This window comes from Uloborus diversus, chromosome 9 (assembly GCF_026930045.1).
Source record: "Uloborus diversus isolate 005 chromosome 9, Udiv.v.3.1, whole genome shotgun sequence".
Classification (NCBI taxonomy): Eukaryota; Metazoa; Arthropoda; class Arachnida; order Araneae; family Uloboridae; genus Uloborus; species Uloborus diversus.
The window spans coordinates 93,734,232-93,754,387 of record NC_072739.1 but is presented as its reverse complement, the minus strand read 5'-3'; the positions used below and the strand labels follow the sequence as shown (position 1 = coordinate 93,754,387).

Here is a 20,156-nt window from a genome sequence, read left to right as displayed (position 1 = left end):
CGGATGATGATACTTGGAACAAAATACTTAGGAATAATAATTTGTATGCCTGACAAATAAAATTTAAAATGCTACCAATGTTTACTTACCAGCTCTATCTATAAACTGTGATTGGAACTTTTTTTTTAAAATCAGATTAAATTTTTTTAAATTCTGTTTTTTAATTGAACAAAATCCATTTAACTCTGATTTTTATCTCATGTAAGACTAATTTATTTTTCCTTATTTTTCTATCATCTGTACTAAATTTAATTTGAATAATATGCATCAATATTAAAACTTTTTGGTGCACTAATGCTTGAAATTGAAATAAATGTAAAATAACATATAATATATATATAAATTTAAAAAGTAGGATAAATTAGCTTTGTTAATAATCTTTTCAGTTTTATGCTTTTTTAATACACCCTGGTATTACATACAGGTATCCCTTGTATAACATGGTTAATTCGTTCCGTGTAGTGTAGAAACCATGTTATACAAGACTTTTTTATAAAGGTTTTTTTTTTACTCATTTTTCAACCTAATTAATCACGTACATATCATAAATCATGTCAATGTGTACTGCGTTACATTGAAATCATGTTACATGAGACATTGAAATAATGTAAATCAAGGAATGTGTACCATGTTATATTGAAACCAATTCATAAGGTACAAATTTTATAATAGGTGAAATTTCGGCTCAATAGAACAAACATATAAACAAAAACTGGCAACCAGAACATACAAAGACTCACTGATTTAAAAATAAGAGTTGTTATGAACAATAAAACTTAATCATTTTGCATACCTTAAATTAAAACTGTTATGCACAATAAGAAGAAACTTAATCCACTTTTCTTTCTGTACTAAGAACAAAACGCATTCTATAAGAAAAAATATCTGTGCTTTTCTGTAGCAATAAAGTTTGTTTGAGCAGCAACAACAAAACAAAATTTAAAATAAAATAAATGAAATCATTCTATTTATTTTATTTCATATTTTGTTTCGACTGCATTTTTCATTTATTGTTTGCCAAGTTTAGCTTATGTTTAATCCTAATTTTATTTTCTTACAATGTATTGGAAACAAAATAATATTCACCTTTTTGCTTTTAGAACACTGATGAGAAAAATCAAGTATGTATTTAAAAGTTGAAAGTTAGTGTTATACGGGGAAACCAAACTTTTGAGCCCAAGACAGACAATTTTTCGCAAAAGTTTCGTAAAAACTTATTACAGTTGTCATCATTCATTTTTTAACAATATATTGAACAAAAATTGAATTCTTTCTTTTAAAATTCGTGTTACATCAAAACCGTGTAGGTATAAATTAAAGTTTTGTACCGTGTAATATCGAAACCGTGTTATAATAATTGCAAATTTGGTACCGTGTAATATCGAAATTGTGTTGTAGAAGTACTACGTTATACGAGGGATGCCTGTATTTGTTAAATCAGTTAGTTTATTTGATTTACGAAAGTATATAATGATGCCGTGGAATTTCAGTATTTTTTTTCTTTAGTGTGTCACATGACTGTAAAATGTCATAGAAACAGTACAAAAATGGGTTCTAGTAAGGAATGTGCTCCCCCCTAACTTGAATGCATTAGCCGCATCGATTTTCCATGCTGTTTATTAAGTTGTCTGGCACCAGAATAGGAAGTGAAGATAAGACACAGGGTAAGCTTTGTTCCAACTCATGTAACGACATTGGAGGAGCATTTAAAGCGACAACTTGTCTACCAAGATAGTCCCAAAGATGTGTTATTAGATTCAGGTCTGGAGATTGAGCTGGCCATTCCATTGGTACCAATAGCACTAGCATATGGGCAGACATATGGATCAAGGATCTCATCCTGATAACTCGAACCTGTCAGAGTCTCAGAGTTCTTCTATCAAAGAGGATCATTTAATGTCTCCTCTATTTGTCCTATATTTTATGTGAAAAATGTCCTATATGTGACAAGGCGATCACTTCTACCCCTGTCTATGGAACACATACAGGTCAGTGTGACCACCGAGCAAGATCCCTGCCCAAAGCATGATTCCAACACCTCTATAACTGGGTCTTTCAACAGTATTGGATTGATGGTATCTAATTCGCTGTTCTTTCCAGATAAGTAGACACCCTGAATCACTCTCCAATAAAAATCTGGACTCGTCTGTGAACAGCACAGAAGCCCATTGTTGCTGGGTCCAGGAAACATGTTCTTTTGCCTAGCATAAGCGGATCCTTCGCTGTGCTCCATGAGGGGAACGCACAAAACTGGTCGTCTTGCATAGAGACCTGCATTGTAAAGACGATTTCGTACCATAGTAGCAGAGATTCTTCTTCCTGATGCTACAAAGTGGTCTACAACGAGCTGCGGCACAATAGTGGTTCTTCTCCTTCGGGCCGAAAGAACTAGAAAATGATCTTCTGCAGGGGTTGTAGCTCGTGGTCGGCCTAGATCAGATCTTCTGAACACAGAATCTTCGAATTGGTATTGATCCCTAAGTTGCTGAACAGATTGAGACGTCTAGCAGCAACAGCCTGTGACAATCCTATTTCCATCCATCCAACTACCTGCCACCTTAACGTTGTCTCAGAGACATTTTCTAAACTCCATTGACTATTGTCACCGAAACTGCCAACAAAAGTTGAAAATCAACACAATTTACTCACAAAAGTACGAAAGCTAGATATTTGCTTATTTTTTCCTCACTCATAAAGATATGTTATTTTCTATAAAATAAAGGTTGTAACTATGGTTTTTTTCATAAATGGTTTTAGAGTTCCTTAATATCATTCATGCAAGCTATGCATTTTATCGTTATTGCCATTTTTTTTATGGTGAGCTTCGAAAAACATGTTGTACCTTAACTTTTTGAGGCCAGTGTGCTTTGGGACTGAATGAAAACTTTGAGATAAAGGATTATTCAATTTATAAGACTTGGAGCTGTCGAGAGTCGACTGTATTAGGGTGGGCCGAAAAAATCAAAATTCTGCAGAGCACTTAGCCTTAGTGCGAAAAATTTGACTCCCTAACACTGATTACTGTGATATTTCGTAACTATGAGTTTATGTCTTCTGCTCTGGCAAGAGACTTGAATTTTTGAGATTTTTAGAAAAAGGTCAAGTAAAGAGAAAATTTACTAAATATTTTAAATTCTATGGAACTTTAAACTTTAGAGAAGGGATTTTGTAACTTCTGAATGCAAACTATTGCGTGAAATTTCTATCCTGTGTGTTAAATATTTCTGTTCTGGCAAGAGGCCAAAATTTTGAGAATTTTTTTAAAATAACCAAAATGTGAGTGACACATAACAAAGTAGCTACATAATATGCTGCAATACTTTGAATTTTTAATCACAATGACAGCATCAGACCACCCCTTGGACCAGATCCATCTTTTAGAGAGTTTAGGGGAGAGGGAGTCAATGCCTCCCCTTACTTTTAAAAACTAATGTTTTTACATGTAAGTGGTTGTGTTTTTGTGGTTTTACGATAACATTTCTTTTTAGTTCATGCCCCCCCCCCCCCCCTTCAAATCGAAAAAAAAAATTTTGAATCCTGGTTTAGCAAAATGTGTTGTGAACCAACTCATATTAACATAATGCAGGGCTTAATTTTCCAAAATAGCTCAATGGTGCAAAACTCCTGCACTTAGAAACTTAGATGAATTTTTGGACAGTTGTTACATTTGTTGAAAATACAAACCATTTAGGTATGAAAATACGATTTGAGGACGACAGAGCTCACACACATCTTTTGTCTCTCTGATATGGGCTATAGTAATGTCAGTACAACAAAATTAATTCTCCACTCTCTTCAACTTCATTAAAACAAGATTTGACTGTGCACTGTTTTTCAAATAAATCCTTTAGTTTTATTTATGAATTATTTTATTGATTTACAAAGTTTCTTTGTGTTTATTTTTTGCAGTATTCATGTCTTAAGAATAAATTGTATGTGAAGAAGGGTGCTCCTTGCCCCATCATTTTCTCCTCAAATCTGACCGATTGTACAGGTGTGTATATAAGAGCAATGGCTCTTTTTACATCCTCTCAAGATCATGTGCATTGCTGTCCTACACATTTATATCCAGAAAGAAGTCAAGGTAATTAGACATAACTTATTCCTATGCATTTGATTTATATGCGTGTTAAATCTTTTCAAATTACGTTTCTGTCTTTATTTTGACAGGAGTAATGGAGGCTGATCATCTTGTTCGGTGTAATTCTGAAATGGCTACCTATATTCTTGATCCTCACACTTTCAGGCATAGTGTTGTTGTTCCATATAAAAGTTCTTCTGGTATGTTTTTCTTTTAAGCCTTTCTTAGACTTAATTTTATGGTATTTGTCTTAATGTGTTCATGTTCATTCCCTACTAAATTCATAAGGCAAAAGTTTTTTTTCCCGTTATACAGTAAAACCCCTCTAATGTGGCACTCACGGGGGGACAAATTTTTTTGTCCACAATTGGTTGTCCGCAGGACAGGGATTTAATAATGTTATTTGCATTGTGTGGTGGAAATGTGGTTAAATTTCCAATTGTTAGGAAAGGAACCACCAACTTAAATAAAAAAAAAACAAAATGAGGAAAAATTTTTAGGCCGATCGTATTTTAAGTGTTTCCGCAAAGCTCCAGGACGTCTCAATGTTTGGTGCCTATGTAGAACACAAAGAGAAAAAGTTTGACCTACCCCAATGTTGTTAAGACAAAAATAAACACAATTTTTGCGCGTCACATGTGAAGATTTATTCCGATGATTATCATTTACACGACAAATACCAAGATCCTAGGGAGCTCCCGCAGAGTAATCAAAACTTTGCAGAACATGGAATAGAATTAAAAAAATAAAAATGTAAAAAAATAAGGTAGGTTGAGTTCTAAGTCCAGTCTATTGAAGGGATTCAGGTTGTCACAGCAGAGGGATGTGCATCGCACATGAGGAGACTAAAGAAACGGCGCGGCTTGTTGTTGCAGCCAAAGGATTCATCCTAGTGACATCAGCCAGGGAGATGATGTAAAACCCACATGGAGCTGGCTACTATACCATGATGATGACTGAAATCTCACGAAGAAGATGGCGCAGCGGGAGTCAAAACTAAGTTCATGTCGACCGCACATACAGCTTCTATTATCATGATCTCACCAGATACAGGTACATCACCTGCCTCTTTGATCTTAAACAAGGATCACAATTAGTGATGTGGATCGGGTAAATACCCAGCGGGTAGGTAAATATTTTTTGGGTATTTACCCAAGGCCTGGGTAAATACCCAAAAACTGGGTATTTAATAAAAAATGCAAAAAGCGAATGAGAATTTTTTTTTAAAATCTAAATATGAAATAATTGGTAAAACTGATATATACATATGTATTACACAGTTTATAATATTTTTTATTGGAAGACTTGATGAAATCATGAAAGAAACATATCGTGAACCAAAGAACCTTTCTTTTCAATGTCATAATTGGAGAAGTATAAGCAATTCATTATGAACTTCAGGATTTCAAAATCACAATCTAGGTTAGTCATATCCAAAATGAAAAAAAAAGGAAGCATGAGGGATGTTTGGAAGAATAAACTGAGAAGTTAAGAAACTGGTGTTATTTATTTTATTGATATTTAAGTGATATCATGGAAAATATAGAAACAGTTTTCACATTAATAAACAAAAAAAAAAAGCAAAATTTTCTTTTCTGTTGCCTTGCTCATTTGCATTTGCTCCCCTGTAGGGTGGGAAGGTAAATATTTTTTTGGGTATTTATCCGAAGGCAAGGTAAATCCCCCTAGTAATTACGCATTTTGCAAAAATTTTTTAGGTAGTATTAAAAAGTGACTATTATATCTTTTTTAAACATAAAACCTAAAATAAAAGATTAAAAATTTTAAATGAATTTTAAATGTTTATGTATATTATGTGTGTGTGTGTGTATATATATATGTGTGTGTGATACAGAATACACCTGAACAATTGAACTAAGTTTGGAGGAAATTTCTGCATAAGATATAGGTAAATAAATTGTAATAATAAATTGAGCGACATTTCGTTACATTTTGATGTCATGCAGGGACATATTACTGGGTTATAAAAGACTAGGACCTTAAAAAATAGATGTTTGCTTTTTTTTTTTGTAACCAGTTAAGCTTTTTCCTTTTTGTAGAATGGCTTTTTATATCTGAAATTTGGCTATCAACATTGATTAGGCATATCCAACACATTTAATGTGAATATCATATTAGATTGCTAAGCTGTTTCACACAATAATTCTTTAAATATGTGATCAAAATACAATTTTTGGGCAAAAATTTATTGTTTTGTATATGGTTGGTTGTATATATACATAATGGAATACATACAGAAAAGTATTTTAGATGAATATAAATTTTTGAAATAAATACCCGGGTATTTACCCATTCTGGGTATTTACCCGGGTATATACCCTGGGTATTTACCCCTAAAAATAAATACCCGGGTATTTTACATCACTAATCACAATGTAAAAAAACATGATTTTCGTCAGTGCGGGATCGGAGCTACTTCCACGTGGACGCGAACATTTTTCATTTTTGGAGTAAAATCTTGGCTAAATAGTGGGTTAAATTCGGAACTAAACCGTCATTTGTTGTAAGAAACAGGGCTCCATGGTTCCTGTGTGATTATTTCTCTATTCACATCATTTTGCAAGCAGATGCATCAAGATTTCTCATTACCATCATCGTCATTTCGTACGACCTTTCACAGGTCAAGCGTCCACGCTCCTCACGACACAACGCTCCGTCACATGTCACCGCTAGCACTCGACTACTCACGAAATTTTTTGAAACATCTCAGCTGAAACCCCACGCGGTCACATGAAAAGCAGATATTCATACGCTGCGTCACTTAGCGCAGCGAATGGAAACACGGGGAAAATGACATCACCAAACCAGACCACGCCTACGGCCAATGAGCGAAAAAGGCGGGAGAACAACGCATTGCGGGAAAAAGATGGGAAAACATGGCCGCCAAAAACTCTGAAAAGACGCCATTAAATAGAAAATCCGAACACATGAAATAAAAACGCGAATCTATGAAAATATATGAGATTACTATATCACACATTGGAATCGGGGAATTAAAAAATGTCCACACTTGAGAGGGTGTCCGTTAGGAGAGGTTTTTACTGTATAATAATATCTTATTTTACATACCCTTCTAAAACAATTACAAACACAATATAATTATTCTCAGTTTTTTAACAAATTATTAATTTGATGAAACTTGTAACATATGTGACAGTTTGAGTGTGACGGTTGTCACATACATTATAAGAAAATAATATAATTGTAAGAAACTGAAAATGGTTATTGTTCATGTAATTGTTTCAGAGTATGTAAGTGTAAAATAAGAAATTATTTATTTATGCTTGAATTTTCAATGTTGAGCTAATGAAAAAGAACTTTAAAAAGAAAAAAATAGTGTAAAAATGTCACGCAATGTTTCTGTGGAAACGCCCTTCTAGTTTCACTTAAAAATTGATCTTAGTTTTCTTTTTTGTTACATGTATTTTGATTAAGAGTTATTAACTGTATGTTATATCTATACACATTAAAAGATATATATTTTTCCTTGTAAGTCCTTAAAAAACTAAACAGCTAAACAAAATATGTAACAACTAAAAACGTCCCCAGCATTGCTCTTCAAACAAATATCTTCAAAAATATAACCACCTGTATAAGGCATGGCACTTATGGAGGGTTCAGGGTTGTTAATGCAATAAAATTCAACTGCATTTCCAGCCAAGAGCTGTTTAATGTACATTTATTGCAAAAAAAAAAAAAAAACATAACTGGGATTTAAGAAAGAAGAAATACTGTAATGTGCTAAATAAGCTAAAAACATCAATTTTTCTTTAATTTCATGTTACTTTGCGGCTTATGCGTAAGCTAAAAACTGCAAAGGAATGTAAATATTTTCAAAGATATATAATGAAAGTATCAGGGGTGATTATGTTTCGATATTTTACCGGATTTCTGGTATTTTCATCTTGAATTCCGGTATCTTCATCTTCGAAAATACCGTAACTTCAATATTTTCAGAAAAACCCACTTTTGTAAAATTTAGGGTGATGTTTAATGAAATGCCAAAAGTCCAAATTGAAGACGTTTTGTTTGGTTTTTGCGTAAGCTACGTTCATGTTTTGTAAATTGTATGGTAATTATTGAAGAACAGCTGGGGTGGGGGATAGAATAAAGGCTAGATAAAAAGAGGAAGGAGGGTTACTTGATAGATTATTTTTCCCCTTCCGGAAGGGTTGCAGTAAACGATTTTCCTCTCCTGCTATTCTAACTTGAGGCGCGTGTTCTAAAAGAAAAAGATGCATCAGAATTCCTCCTAACATTTTGCCTTTTTTTGCTTTTTTTTTCTGCAAAAGAAACGTTATTTTTCAGTCAAAATGGGAAGGGGTGAAATCGGTGGCCAGTTGTATTTTCTTTTGAGGAAGGTAGGAAGAGAAAAGTGATAAGAGCTTCGACTCCTGCCTTTGTTCTTTATGGCAGTTGGAGGAATTTATCGTATGCAACTATTTTCTTTATTTTATATTCTGGTTTATGATCTTTATCTGCGTGCATTCTGTCATTGAACTAATTCGAATTATAATTTATCGTTATTAATATGCTCCTCGTAAATATAAATTAGTTTGTTTAATTAAATTTTACTAGTTAACGCTTACTTTTCATTTTGCTACTTTTTTTGTTTGATAAATTTACTCATTTGAACTTAGCATGTTCTCATTTAATAAATGAGGTATCTGGAGATATTAGCTCCATCGATGCAGAAAAGAAGAACAAGTTTAATTGGGAATGGTTAAACAGAGTGGATTCCTACAATGAAAAGATTGAAATATGGTGTAAAAAAATTGATAGGGCTGGGTTTTGTTTTTGTGTTTCTTGCAACAAGCCCTTTGCATATGCTAATGATAGTGTGAAGGCATTATTGCAACATTCTTCTACAAGTACTCATAAAAAAAAACCGAGAATCATTAAAAAATGCTGGTGTATTAGGCTTTAGTGTATTAGTAAATGAATGTAATTAATGGTTTAGGATTCAGATACAAAGGGGGAAAATAAAACATTCATTGAAAAATTTCAAGAAATGAGAAAAATTAAAAGAATTTAATTCCCACCATGCACATGGACATATTAAGTCCAATTAAAACTTTTGAGTTTTAGCCCCAACAAATAATTATGTATATAATTTTTTTTTTTTTTTTCATAATATAATGTGTACATACATGTAATGTGTATAAATATGCTCATCAAAACACTTTTTCTTTTTGGGGAAAAAAAAAAGTTCAGGTATTTTTTCATAGAGTCACAATCACCCCTGAAGTATTAAAGGGAAGCATGTAAACGGTATTAGAACAAAAATTTTGAGCATTTAGAGTTTTATAAAAATATTTGAAAATTGACCATTTTTTACCTTTTTTTCTAACTTTGCTGCCAATGCGTGATCTGAAGACATAAATATTAATTTTTTTCATCATTTCCCCCATGTTTAGGATGGCAATACATAACTTTTTTTTGCTATTAGAAGTTGCTTCTCAAAAATTTCCTCTTTTTGGCCTACCTTATTGGTCATGTATGTAGGTAAGGGGGTACTGTTCCTAAAAAAAATTTAGAAGCTGGAGCCTAAAAAATGCAAATTTAGGACATTTGTAGTGAACTTAGGGTGGCAGTTCTCTTTCCAAGGATCCCCCCCCCCCCCTTTGGAGTTCTGTTCCCAAAATCTTTTGAAGCTGAAGTATTTAAAACGCTACTTTAGGCTATATTTGAGTATAGCGTAGATTTGAGTGAGATATAAGAGGGATGTGGGGTGAGGATTCAGTTCCTCTATTGTTTTTTTTTTAATTAATGAGTATCAGAAAGTACCTCGTTGAAAATATATCTGCTTCTTTAAAGCGTTTTTTTTATTACTAATTTTACCACCTGCTATCTTACAAAGAAATTCTTTTTTAAATGAAGACGGTGGGGGAACGGTGCCATTTCATTAGTTGCCCATACCCTTACCTTTCCTTCTCTTCTGGTCTGTTTGCACTACCTTAGGTTGATTGTTCCAATCAAAACCAATTTATATTTTAAATATGAAAATCTTATGTCCAAAGATTTATTTTTATTGATGTAATAAAAATGTTTACGATCAGAAAAAAACTAATGACGGAGAGTTCAAATGCTTTACCCCTAACATCATGCAACATAGTCTAAAATTGCTTTTTTGGAACTTCTATTTTGAAATATTGCTGAAAGAGAGTTCTTGAACTCCATCCCTTCGATAATGCATTCAATAAACGTCATGAATGATAGCGTACTATTTCGTTTTTAAAACTTCAATTTCAACCCCTAACCCCCTTTTCTCTAACTTTCTTGAAGATTGCCTAGCATTGTAATTTTGGAAATACAAGTTTGAAAAAAAATGCTGAAGAGAGTCCCTGGACCCCATCCTTTCTCTGAACATTTCTGAAATGGCTTACCATTGCGTTTTTAGGACTGTATTTAAAAAAGGGTCCACGAACTCTTTCCCCTTGGCATTTGCTTTATGTTTTTGGAACTACAATATAAAACAAGTGCCAAAGAGACACACAAGCACAAAAAAAAAGGAAAAAATCGCTTGAATAATAATACACTTAAAACTAGGTTCATATTGATACAAAGGTCAAAGGCTTAAAATTCAAATGAAGCACAAATTCCAAAACTAGTATAGGTAAAATCAGCAGCCTATTTTATGACGAATTTTTGTCAAGCACACACAAGGGGGGGGGGAGGGGGGGGGAGTCTCAAAACATTTTCCGTCTTGAACCCGTTTTTTGTGATAGTTCTGAGCACTCATTGTCCTACATTTTTTTTTATAATTTAAGCTTGATGGTTCTTAAAAATATGCTTTGTTTATGAAGCTTTCAAAATTAAGCCAGATGGGAAACGCTGCTGTTTGTAATTGTGAGCTTCTCAGGCCTATTTCCAGATTCTTTCGATGAGCTCGACAGTGCATTAATCTTTTCCATGTTGTAAAATGTATTTTTTTCTTCTCTTTATACCATAAATAATATTGGTAGTTTGGAAGGATATTTTTTTTTTGTGTTATTTTAAAGTATGTTGTTAATTATTGAAAGTGCATAATCCCCTAGGGAAATCATTATTGCTTATCAGAACTTCCTAATTTTTTTCGTAAAACCTTTTTCACCTTTCAATTTTTCACCTCCACCCTTGATATTAATGAAAAGAAATTGTTTCAAATTAACTCTCTTAGTCTTTCATTGAAAATCCTAAAAAAAGGTTCCAGTCAGTGGAAGGATTTTTTCTTTTTTGCACCAGTACGATTACTTATGGTCACTTTGTTTTTGTGCATTGTTTTATATAATAATTTTTCTAGTGATTTATAATCAATTAAGTTTCAGAAATTTTTATTATTACTGCCATTAGGTAATGGTTACTGCATTTGACATGACATGTTTTGTTTATTATTATATTATTTGCATTGTATTGTTAGTAATCTTTTGGGATAATGTTTGCAATTCTATTTTTGCAGCCTGGCAACAGTCTTTTACATTGATATATAAATTCATGTGCTTAAGTACCTGCAGTGGTGGACCAAATCGTAGACCCATGATGTTGGTATTCACATTAGAAAAAGGGTTTGTATTTAGTTACAGTAATTTCCATTTGAAACACGGCATAAGCATAATTGCCGCTCCTTTAACAGGGTTCGTACGCTCATTACAAACTCCTTATCAACTCCTGCTTTTTAAGAAAAAAAATAAGGAGCCCTTAAAACTCCTGAATTTTGCTATTATCCCCTTAAAAATTCCTTATTTTTTATTCTGCATGGCCTTAAAGATTTTCTTCTATTGCCAATCCAATGCAAGTGAATATGTAAGACCAAATTTTACTAGAATTCCGGTATTGTTTCGTCTAATAATACCAAATATCCGATTTTTTCATTAGACTATTTTCTTCCCCACATCCGAATTTTTTTTCCTTATTCTAAATTTCTGATGATTATGTCGATAATTATTAATAATATAAATCTTGCAGACTCGTTAAAGTTTCATTCTAAATTTTTTTTGCTTTAATAAATTCTTTTATTTGCCGTTTTTAAGCTTTTGATACTTTCATTTTGGTTAAAGCAATCTCTTTGCATCTGATATGAGAATCGAATTATTCTGATTTTTGATGCTTATTATGCTTTTTTAGAGGGCAACTAAATGAAATTTCTTTTTATTCCTATAAGAATTGAAAAGTTAAAATTTTCAAACGAAATTCTGTGTCTTTTATGTGAGTCAAAAAGTTAAAATCTAAATTGCTGGTTTACTTTGACTTTTGCTTCAATTACGTCAATTGTTATTAATAATATGTTTATTGTAGAGTTTTAAAATGCAATTCTAAAATAATTTACTTAAATTGAATCTTTTATGTGCCTTTCTTTTACTTTTAACGCATTCACTTCGAAAATCTCAATCTCTTTGCATCCGCCATGGGAATAAATTTTTTATACATTTATTACATTTACTATGCCCTGTGAAGATGCAAAGAAATTAAGTTATATTTATATTTTTATTAAAACCATCAAATTAAAAAGTTTTTAACGAAATTCATGCCCTTTAAAAGTGTCGAATGTCAGAAAGTTAAGTAAGGAATCGATGGCTGAAATTAATTTTTGTTTCTACTATTTTAAGTGTTTTTATTTATACCTAGTGTGCGTAGTTGGCAATGTTTGTGATATTTTTAATTTTTTTCATCAAAAAAACTTTTGTTTTTTTTAAAATTTAAATCTTTTTTTTTTAATTTTAAAAATTTGTAGATATTAATTACTAACAATTATAAATGCATGTGAAAGGGCTGTTTTGATCAAAATCCCTCTTCAGAAGGTATTTTTGAACAAAAAAAATCCCTCCAGAAGGTATTTTTGACCAAATAAAACCCCTCCAGCAGGTATTTTTCATCAAAAAACCTCTTCCAGAAGGTATTTCTGACTGCACTAGTGGTTGTGTTTGAAGTTTGTTCTTTTGCATCCTGTAAATATTTCAATTATTTTGATAGTTGGAAGTTATTTTGACCTTTACTACTTTCAGTCGGCTTATTATTGTTCTTATTTTAACAACTAGAAAGTCGTTCGTCAAAGTATGACGGATGAAAATTGCTTCTACTCTTCTACATTTGAATGAAGCAATTGCTTGTTTGGTGATATTTTGATATTTGAAATTTTAACCCTAACTCCAGTAGATAGCGTTCACAGTTGACCGCTTTTTCATTTTTTCATTCCCCTGAAATGACAGTTTTACCACTAGAACAGTTAAGTTGCCCAATCGAGTTCAGTCTTGTGACAATAAAGCCTTTTCCTGCATGTTAATAATTACCAAAACATATTATCAAATTATCATGCCGTGGTGCAAGTTTCATTGTTGAAACATGCACGTTACTCGATCATCGCCTATTATTTATATGAGGATTATTTTATTTTTTAAAGTCTTTTTTTTTTAGTTAGGAAATTGTTAGTACGTGTTTTGTTTTTGAGGAATATCTTACTTTTAATCAATTTCACGTATTTTCTATTCAATTTCAAAATAAAATATATTTTAATGATTAACCCCCCTCCCCCCTCCTCACATTTAATTTGATTCGGAGTCGGCTCAGAGTCTAAGAAGCAGTAAATGCATATTTTACTATAAATTTAGTATGTTTGCATTTAATGTATTGTATGAAAGCAAAATAAATAATAAAAAAGTTGTGCATAATTTTTCTGAAATACTTTTTGAAAAATATTTAAACAAGAAACTAGTCCTCAAAAAGTTAAATGAGCTCCTGCAAAACTCCTTAAAAACTCCTTACTTTTAATTTTCAAAGTTGAGTATGACCTCTGTTTAAAAAAGTGTTGAAAAAATTCAAAATGCTCAGAAACACCGCATTTAAAAATGATGATTTACTCTCCGGTGGAAAATTTGAGTAGAAATACTCATTGAAAAGCATATTTAAAAAAAAATTTTTAAATACTTTCTTGGGTATGGCTCTACCCCCAACTTTTTAAGAAAACATTAAGAAAATAAACGGAACACCGCCTTTAAATCAATTTCTAAGTTTTGGAGAAAAATCAAGAACGTTTTGTTTTTGCGAATAAACTGTTTACAAAGAAAGAAAATAAAATTTTATAATCACGTCTACGATCTCTAATGGACAATAATAGTAGTTCTGTATGAAAAATAAAAGTTTATTTTCGTGATTTTTTAAAAATAGTTGATTTTTGTGAATTTTCTGTTACCTGTCACTAACATAAATATTCTGTACTAAAATCGATAAAATGTGTACAGGTTTTTCGTTACTTGCTTTCTTTGGTTCCTTTTAAGGTTTTACATTCCCTTTTTGTTTAAAGAACTAGCTCCATTTTATTTGTAATCAACTATTAAAAAAAAATTTTAAGTAGGGAATTTGGTTTTTCTGCACTTTTTGAACAGTCGGCAATTTAGTTTAATTATAGCTTTTAGTTGAAGGGTAGATAATATATAATTTGATCAGAATCGGCTTGTATCTTATTTTTTTATTGTTTTGTTAAAACAGTTGAACTAAAATTGGGGCGGTAAAAAGAAGTCGATTGCAAATGCTGCATTTCCGAAAATTTAACTTTTAAGCACGTAAACGCTGAACCGTTTCTTCTAGAAATTACTGTATTGCTTTACAAAGAATCCAAAAAGGTTTCAAGCTGTGATGATTGGCTTCACAGCTGATATTAATACAGTTCCATTTGCAATTGAGTTTTGAATCCGTATTTTCCACATGTGGCATTTTGAAAGGAAAAATTGTATTTTTATTGTTATTATTTTAGTTATAAGCACAATCAAACCTTGAATTTCTTCGGCTAGAAAGACATGTAAATTTTCTGGAATCACAAAGTCAAACATTTAGTTTAAATTTGCCTAATGTTCTTTGAATTTGTATACAAACTCATTCGCACACATAAAGTCCACCACAGCTAATTTTTTTTAAGGGAAGAAAGTAATCCTCAATGTTTTTTTAGAGGAATGAAATATGCAAAAAGAGAGACCATAAAAATAACTTTCTCAGTATGAAAATGCACTGTGGCAGGGAAAGTCGAGATGTGTACTTATATAACTTAGATTTTTAATATTTGAAATGTTTGACGTTTGGCATTCATGTGTTAGAATTTTTTAACTTTTAACTCCCCCCCCCCCTTTTTTTTTGCTTTGTTTTTCATGATGCTAAATTCTTATTTAAATTTCAAATGTATTCATTTGTCACATGTAGAACTTTTCAGAAAGTTTTAATTGAAATTTTCAGCAAAAAAGTATAAAATTAAAAATTTCTCATACTTAAATTCTGGTGCCATATCCTCCCCCACCCCTCCTTGTATGTTAATATACTGTCTAACTTTGATAATGCAAGTTGATGTATGATACTATAATTTGCATATTGATCAAAAAACATTTAATACTTTTTGCACGAAAAATGAAACTAATATCCTTAGTGAAGAATTTGTTTTTCCTTTCATGAGCAAAACAAGCATAGCTTTAATAACACAACTATGTTTCTGCTGACTGTGCAAACCAAATGTACAGGGTGCGGAAAGCAAACCTGGACAAGCAATTTTCCATGTAACTTTACATAAAATAAATAAATTAACAAGACGAAAAACATAATAATATGAGAAGACCTTTAGCAATCAATAAATTTAATTGGTTTCAAACTGGCAGCCTTTTGCAGCAATACAGATCTGCAACTGCTTATTGAAATTTTCATCCAAGAGCCGCAAGAGTAGTTTACCTCAATCAATCCTATTTCCTCTAAAGCAATTGGTTTAAAGAGTCCAAACTTTTGTATAGTTTAGGGTAGCGCTTTGACTCTAAAACAGTGGAATAAATAAATGGGATGGAGGTCTAGTTAGTAGAACGTCCACTCTAAAGATGATATCATGTGGAAAACAATGCGCCTTCCAACACTCTTGTCTTTTTGGCCATATGAACTGGTGTGGAGTCAAATTGAAATGTTCAGTCTACATTGCTGTGCTGAAGTGCTCTTAGGTTCACAGAAGTACAACAGCTTCTAAAATGTCCTTCTGGTACCCTTTTTTTCATTTTATGATCCTCATCAAAAAAAAAAGAGGTTTTTCGTCGCGTGTGCTGATTTCATCACAGAGCAAGCGTAATTTCGAATTTTGGCCCAGCTTAATATTTTCTAAGGTGCTTGGAGTGTTTACAGATGAAATCCTATTGTTCTGGGGGTTATGAGTTGGTTAAATGGTCAATCAGTGAAAGGTATTTCTTCCAGAGCGGACTTGCGGCCAGTCTCAAACGTTTCTGACATTTTTGGAGCCATACAATTTTTTTTCTTTAGCAAAAGCCTGTACTTTTTGGAACTCGTAAAGCTTCTGTTCAAGATCTGTTTTCGTCCTTAGTTGCACTGATCGGTCAAATTCCCGTCTCATGAACGACTTCTCTCTTGAAAAGCCAAGAATTTCATTGAACTCACTTTTGGTTGACCAGATGATTTCCAAGCCACTTGAAGCAGCATACTGAGTCAAAATATTGTTTGCCGAGGAACAACAAACGTACGAAATATCATTCTACGTGTTTAAATAACTTAAAAGTAGCAGGTCTTTTGCTGAAAATTGTAAGAAAATCGAAAAACAATACATGAACTAGGGAATATATTGTAAATTATTTTCCAATAAAGTGAGGGACAAAAATAAATAAAGACACTTGTTAAAAAGAATTAGTTTGCTTCCATTCGATGATGCAAACTTTGTTCGAGCTTTTTTGTCGGACCCTGTGCTTTTTAAAGTTTGGCTCATCCATATATTTGATTCAGGTGGTTTTTTTGTCCAGAATTTTCAATAAAATATAGTTCTTGACTCTAAAGCATTTTATTTATTTAGTAAAATACGAAACAGAGAACAACTTGGTTACAATAACTAAATTTTGTTCAACAGTGCAGGTATGACTACTTTTACTACTGTGTTTAGTACGGTCGTATAGTTTACTGAAACTCCAGGTTAAATTTTGGTTCAGCTTTAGAAACCATTATGCAGGTTTGGGCTGGGGTTTCTGTTGGAAAGATAAAGAAAAAATTTAATTTTTGGAATTAGACTGGATTGGAAAAATCAAAACCCATTAGTTTTCATTTTCAGACATTAAAGTTACATTGCAAGGAAGGGAAATCATACTTATTTCTCTTTCAAACAATATCAATCATGTTTGAAAGTCAATAATTACTATTTTTATTTGAAGTTTCAAAAGCAATCCAAAATATTAAATGTAATTGTTTATGATTATATGTGCTTTACACACCTTACTCATTGGTTGAACGACGGTTTAATTTATTTCTGGTGATTGACCAAGAAAGTTGTCAGTTATAAAACAAAAAGGCTATTTTTTCTAATTAAACTTACCTTTATGTGTATTTCTGTCAAGCAGAAAAAATAAAGATGTGTGGATTACATATATTTTTTAATGCTTAACCCTATATATGTTCTAAGAAACACAAAGCTATTAAGAATCCCTAGTTTTGTTCATAAAAAAGTCAATTTTCCATTTTTTCAATTTTTCCAGAAAAAAACGGCAAAAAACCACCACTTCAAAATTTCTGGAAATTTTACATCTCAAGTCACATGTAACATTAATGTTTTACTTGAGTAGTTGCATCAGAGTAGTTAACATGCAGTGTGCTTTATCACGTGCTCTGTGCTTATAACATTAAATATAAATCTCAGAATTTGATACGACTCCATGAACTTTTCTCTGGATTCCTCAATTTTTTCTTCCCTTGTCCACATAAACTCAGCAAACATTTTCCCTGTATTTCAATTTATTTCTTTGACAGATGAAAAGTCTTGGCAATTATATTCAAAAAATCAAAGGAAGCTTAGAATAATGAAAAAAATATTCTCAACAGGATTTGAAAATCCTGAGATAAGAAATTTTTCATTTAATTGATGTTTAAATGCTTTATTCATCTCTCTTATTCATTAATTTCATTGATTTTTCAGGAATGAAGTTTTTGGTCGTCAAAGTGTTGATTTAAAAATATGTGCCAACCCAAGTCGTGATAAAAAATCTGAGGAAAAAAAACTAATGCCCACTGAAACTAGAGAACCATTGCAAAAGAAAATCATGCAAAAAAGTAAGATTTTAATCTAATCAAAAACTAATTTTCATAATAAGTGTGTAACTTTTTGAAGCTAATATAACATTCCTGCCAACTTTTACACATAAGGCATAAAACTCCCCCATTCGAGCTGTTACTGGGTTTCCATCAGTCTGAGTGATCCTGAAAAACCTGAAATTGTCGAGAATTTGATTTTGATTTAAAAAGGCATGGAAAATCATGAATTTTGACAAAAACTTAGAAAATGGTGACAACATTCCTGGAAAATCGTGATCTGCTTCGTCATAAATTGCTGCAGCAAGTATTTCATTACGTTTTTTACCCATTGCATCAAAACAAAAACGAATGTACTTATTCGCTTGTGGTGCTAGTATTTACCCAAAGACTTGCCAGATCAGCAAAAAAAAAAAAAATAATAATAATAATAACAATAATTAAATAATGAATATTAAAGTTTCCATATAAAATTGTTCAATCGTTTGTTTTTGCTAGCTAGGTTATAATATTAGTTTTCTACTTTTTGTTTGATAAAATAAGTTGCACTGCTCATTGTGTAGTCTTATCATTCTGAAGTTGCTATTTGGTGGCGACTTTTGAATACTATTTTGACTTTTGAGTTGTTAAAATCAGGAGTGCAATTAAAAAAAAATTTTTTTTTTCAGAATATTTTTTTCCAGTGCAATTTTTATTTAGTACTTTGATGTTATCTGAGAACATCTCGTTGCGTTTTTAAGTAGTTCTTATAAAATTTATTACTGTAATACCTCCTTTAAGGGACGCTTTTTCTCGTCCCAGTCTCTTTGAATAGGGACCTCCATGTATTTGATCTCATTAAGGGACAGTCACACAGAGAAAAATTACAATAGAAAAAAATATATAGATAGCATTAGAAATATAGAATGTATTCTATATTTCTAATAATTCAAGGTTTCTTTTTTATTCAAAAATTAACTGCTAAAATTTTGTCTTGACATTTAGATGCAAATAAACAAATATATGTACCCTACAATTTTTGCTGAGACATGCTTTTTCCTTTCATCAATTACTTCATATGGAGGATAGTATGTCGCCTTTGACAGGCTTTGTATGAAAAACTTGAAATGTGATTAGTTTTTTTTTTTTTTTTTTTTTGCATTGCTAATTACATGACATCAAACAAATCCATGAAGCACACAAACTCAAACTGGTAATTAGTGGAAATCAGTGACAAAACTCTGATACTACGAAATTGTTGATAATTTTTTTTATAAATTTTTTTTCTAGTTTGAATAATTCTGAATTTATTAAGTCTCTACATTCTTAAATGTCATTAGTTTACACTTGTTATGAAATTATACTGAGTTAAGTACATAGTATTTATCGATTCATATACCTCCAAATAAGGGACACCTTGATATAAGGGACAAGTTGTCCGGTCCCCTTAGTGTCCCTTATTGAGAGGTTCTACTGTATTTGCTTTTAAAACTAGTTAAGTTATTTTATTTTTAGGTTGTCTTTATATGTAAAAAATTGGACAACTGACATTGATTAGGCGTATTATGGTGAATTTATTTTGCTAAGTGTTCTTACCAGGATTTAAAATTCTGCGCTGAACTCAGCTGAAACGCAGGATTATAAGGAAACAATCCTGCGGTATCCTGCAGGATTAACTTCCTTCTAAAAGTTAAATTTTAATGTCAAATAGCAAAAGTTGTGCTTTTTAAGAAGGACTGCTTTTGTTGCTTGAATTACTAGTTTTCTTGAATTCCATACACCAACTGTAGAGTAATATAAAGTCACATCTCAATTAGCAACTATCCTTTGGCATGCAAAAGTGTGCCCTAAACAAGTCAAATGCATCTTTAAAAAGCATTGCTCGTTTGGGATGGGAAAAGAATTTCACTCAAAAAATAATGGGCTTGATGAAAACTAGTACTATGGCTCCACTGCAGTTGTTTTTACAGAGGTTAAATTATATTGAGAGCATTTAACGAAATTTCCCCATAAACTTCATCACCTTGTAAAATAGATCTTTTTCTTTCTTAACCTGGGT

General features: G+C 31.8%; 1 protein-coding gene across 1 annotated transcript in view; it reads left to right on the top strand.

The window, feature by feature from the left end:
* The first annotated feature begins 4,011 nt into the window (after positions 1–4,011).
* LOC129230379 (cellular tumor antigen p53-like) overlaps positions 4,012–20,156 on the top strand; it is a 63,525-nt gene continuing 47,380 nt past the window's right edge. Inside the window, exons 1-2 of the mRNA XM_054864778.1 lie at positions 4,012–4,084; positions 4,171–4,281. Coding sequence (XP_054720753.1) covers positions 4,012–4,084; positions 4,171–4,281 — 184 coding nt within the window. The remainder of the gene's footprint in view (positions 4,085–4,170; positions 4,282–20,156) is intronic.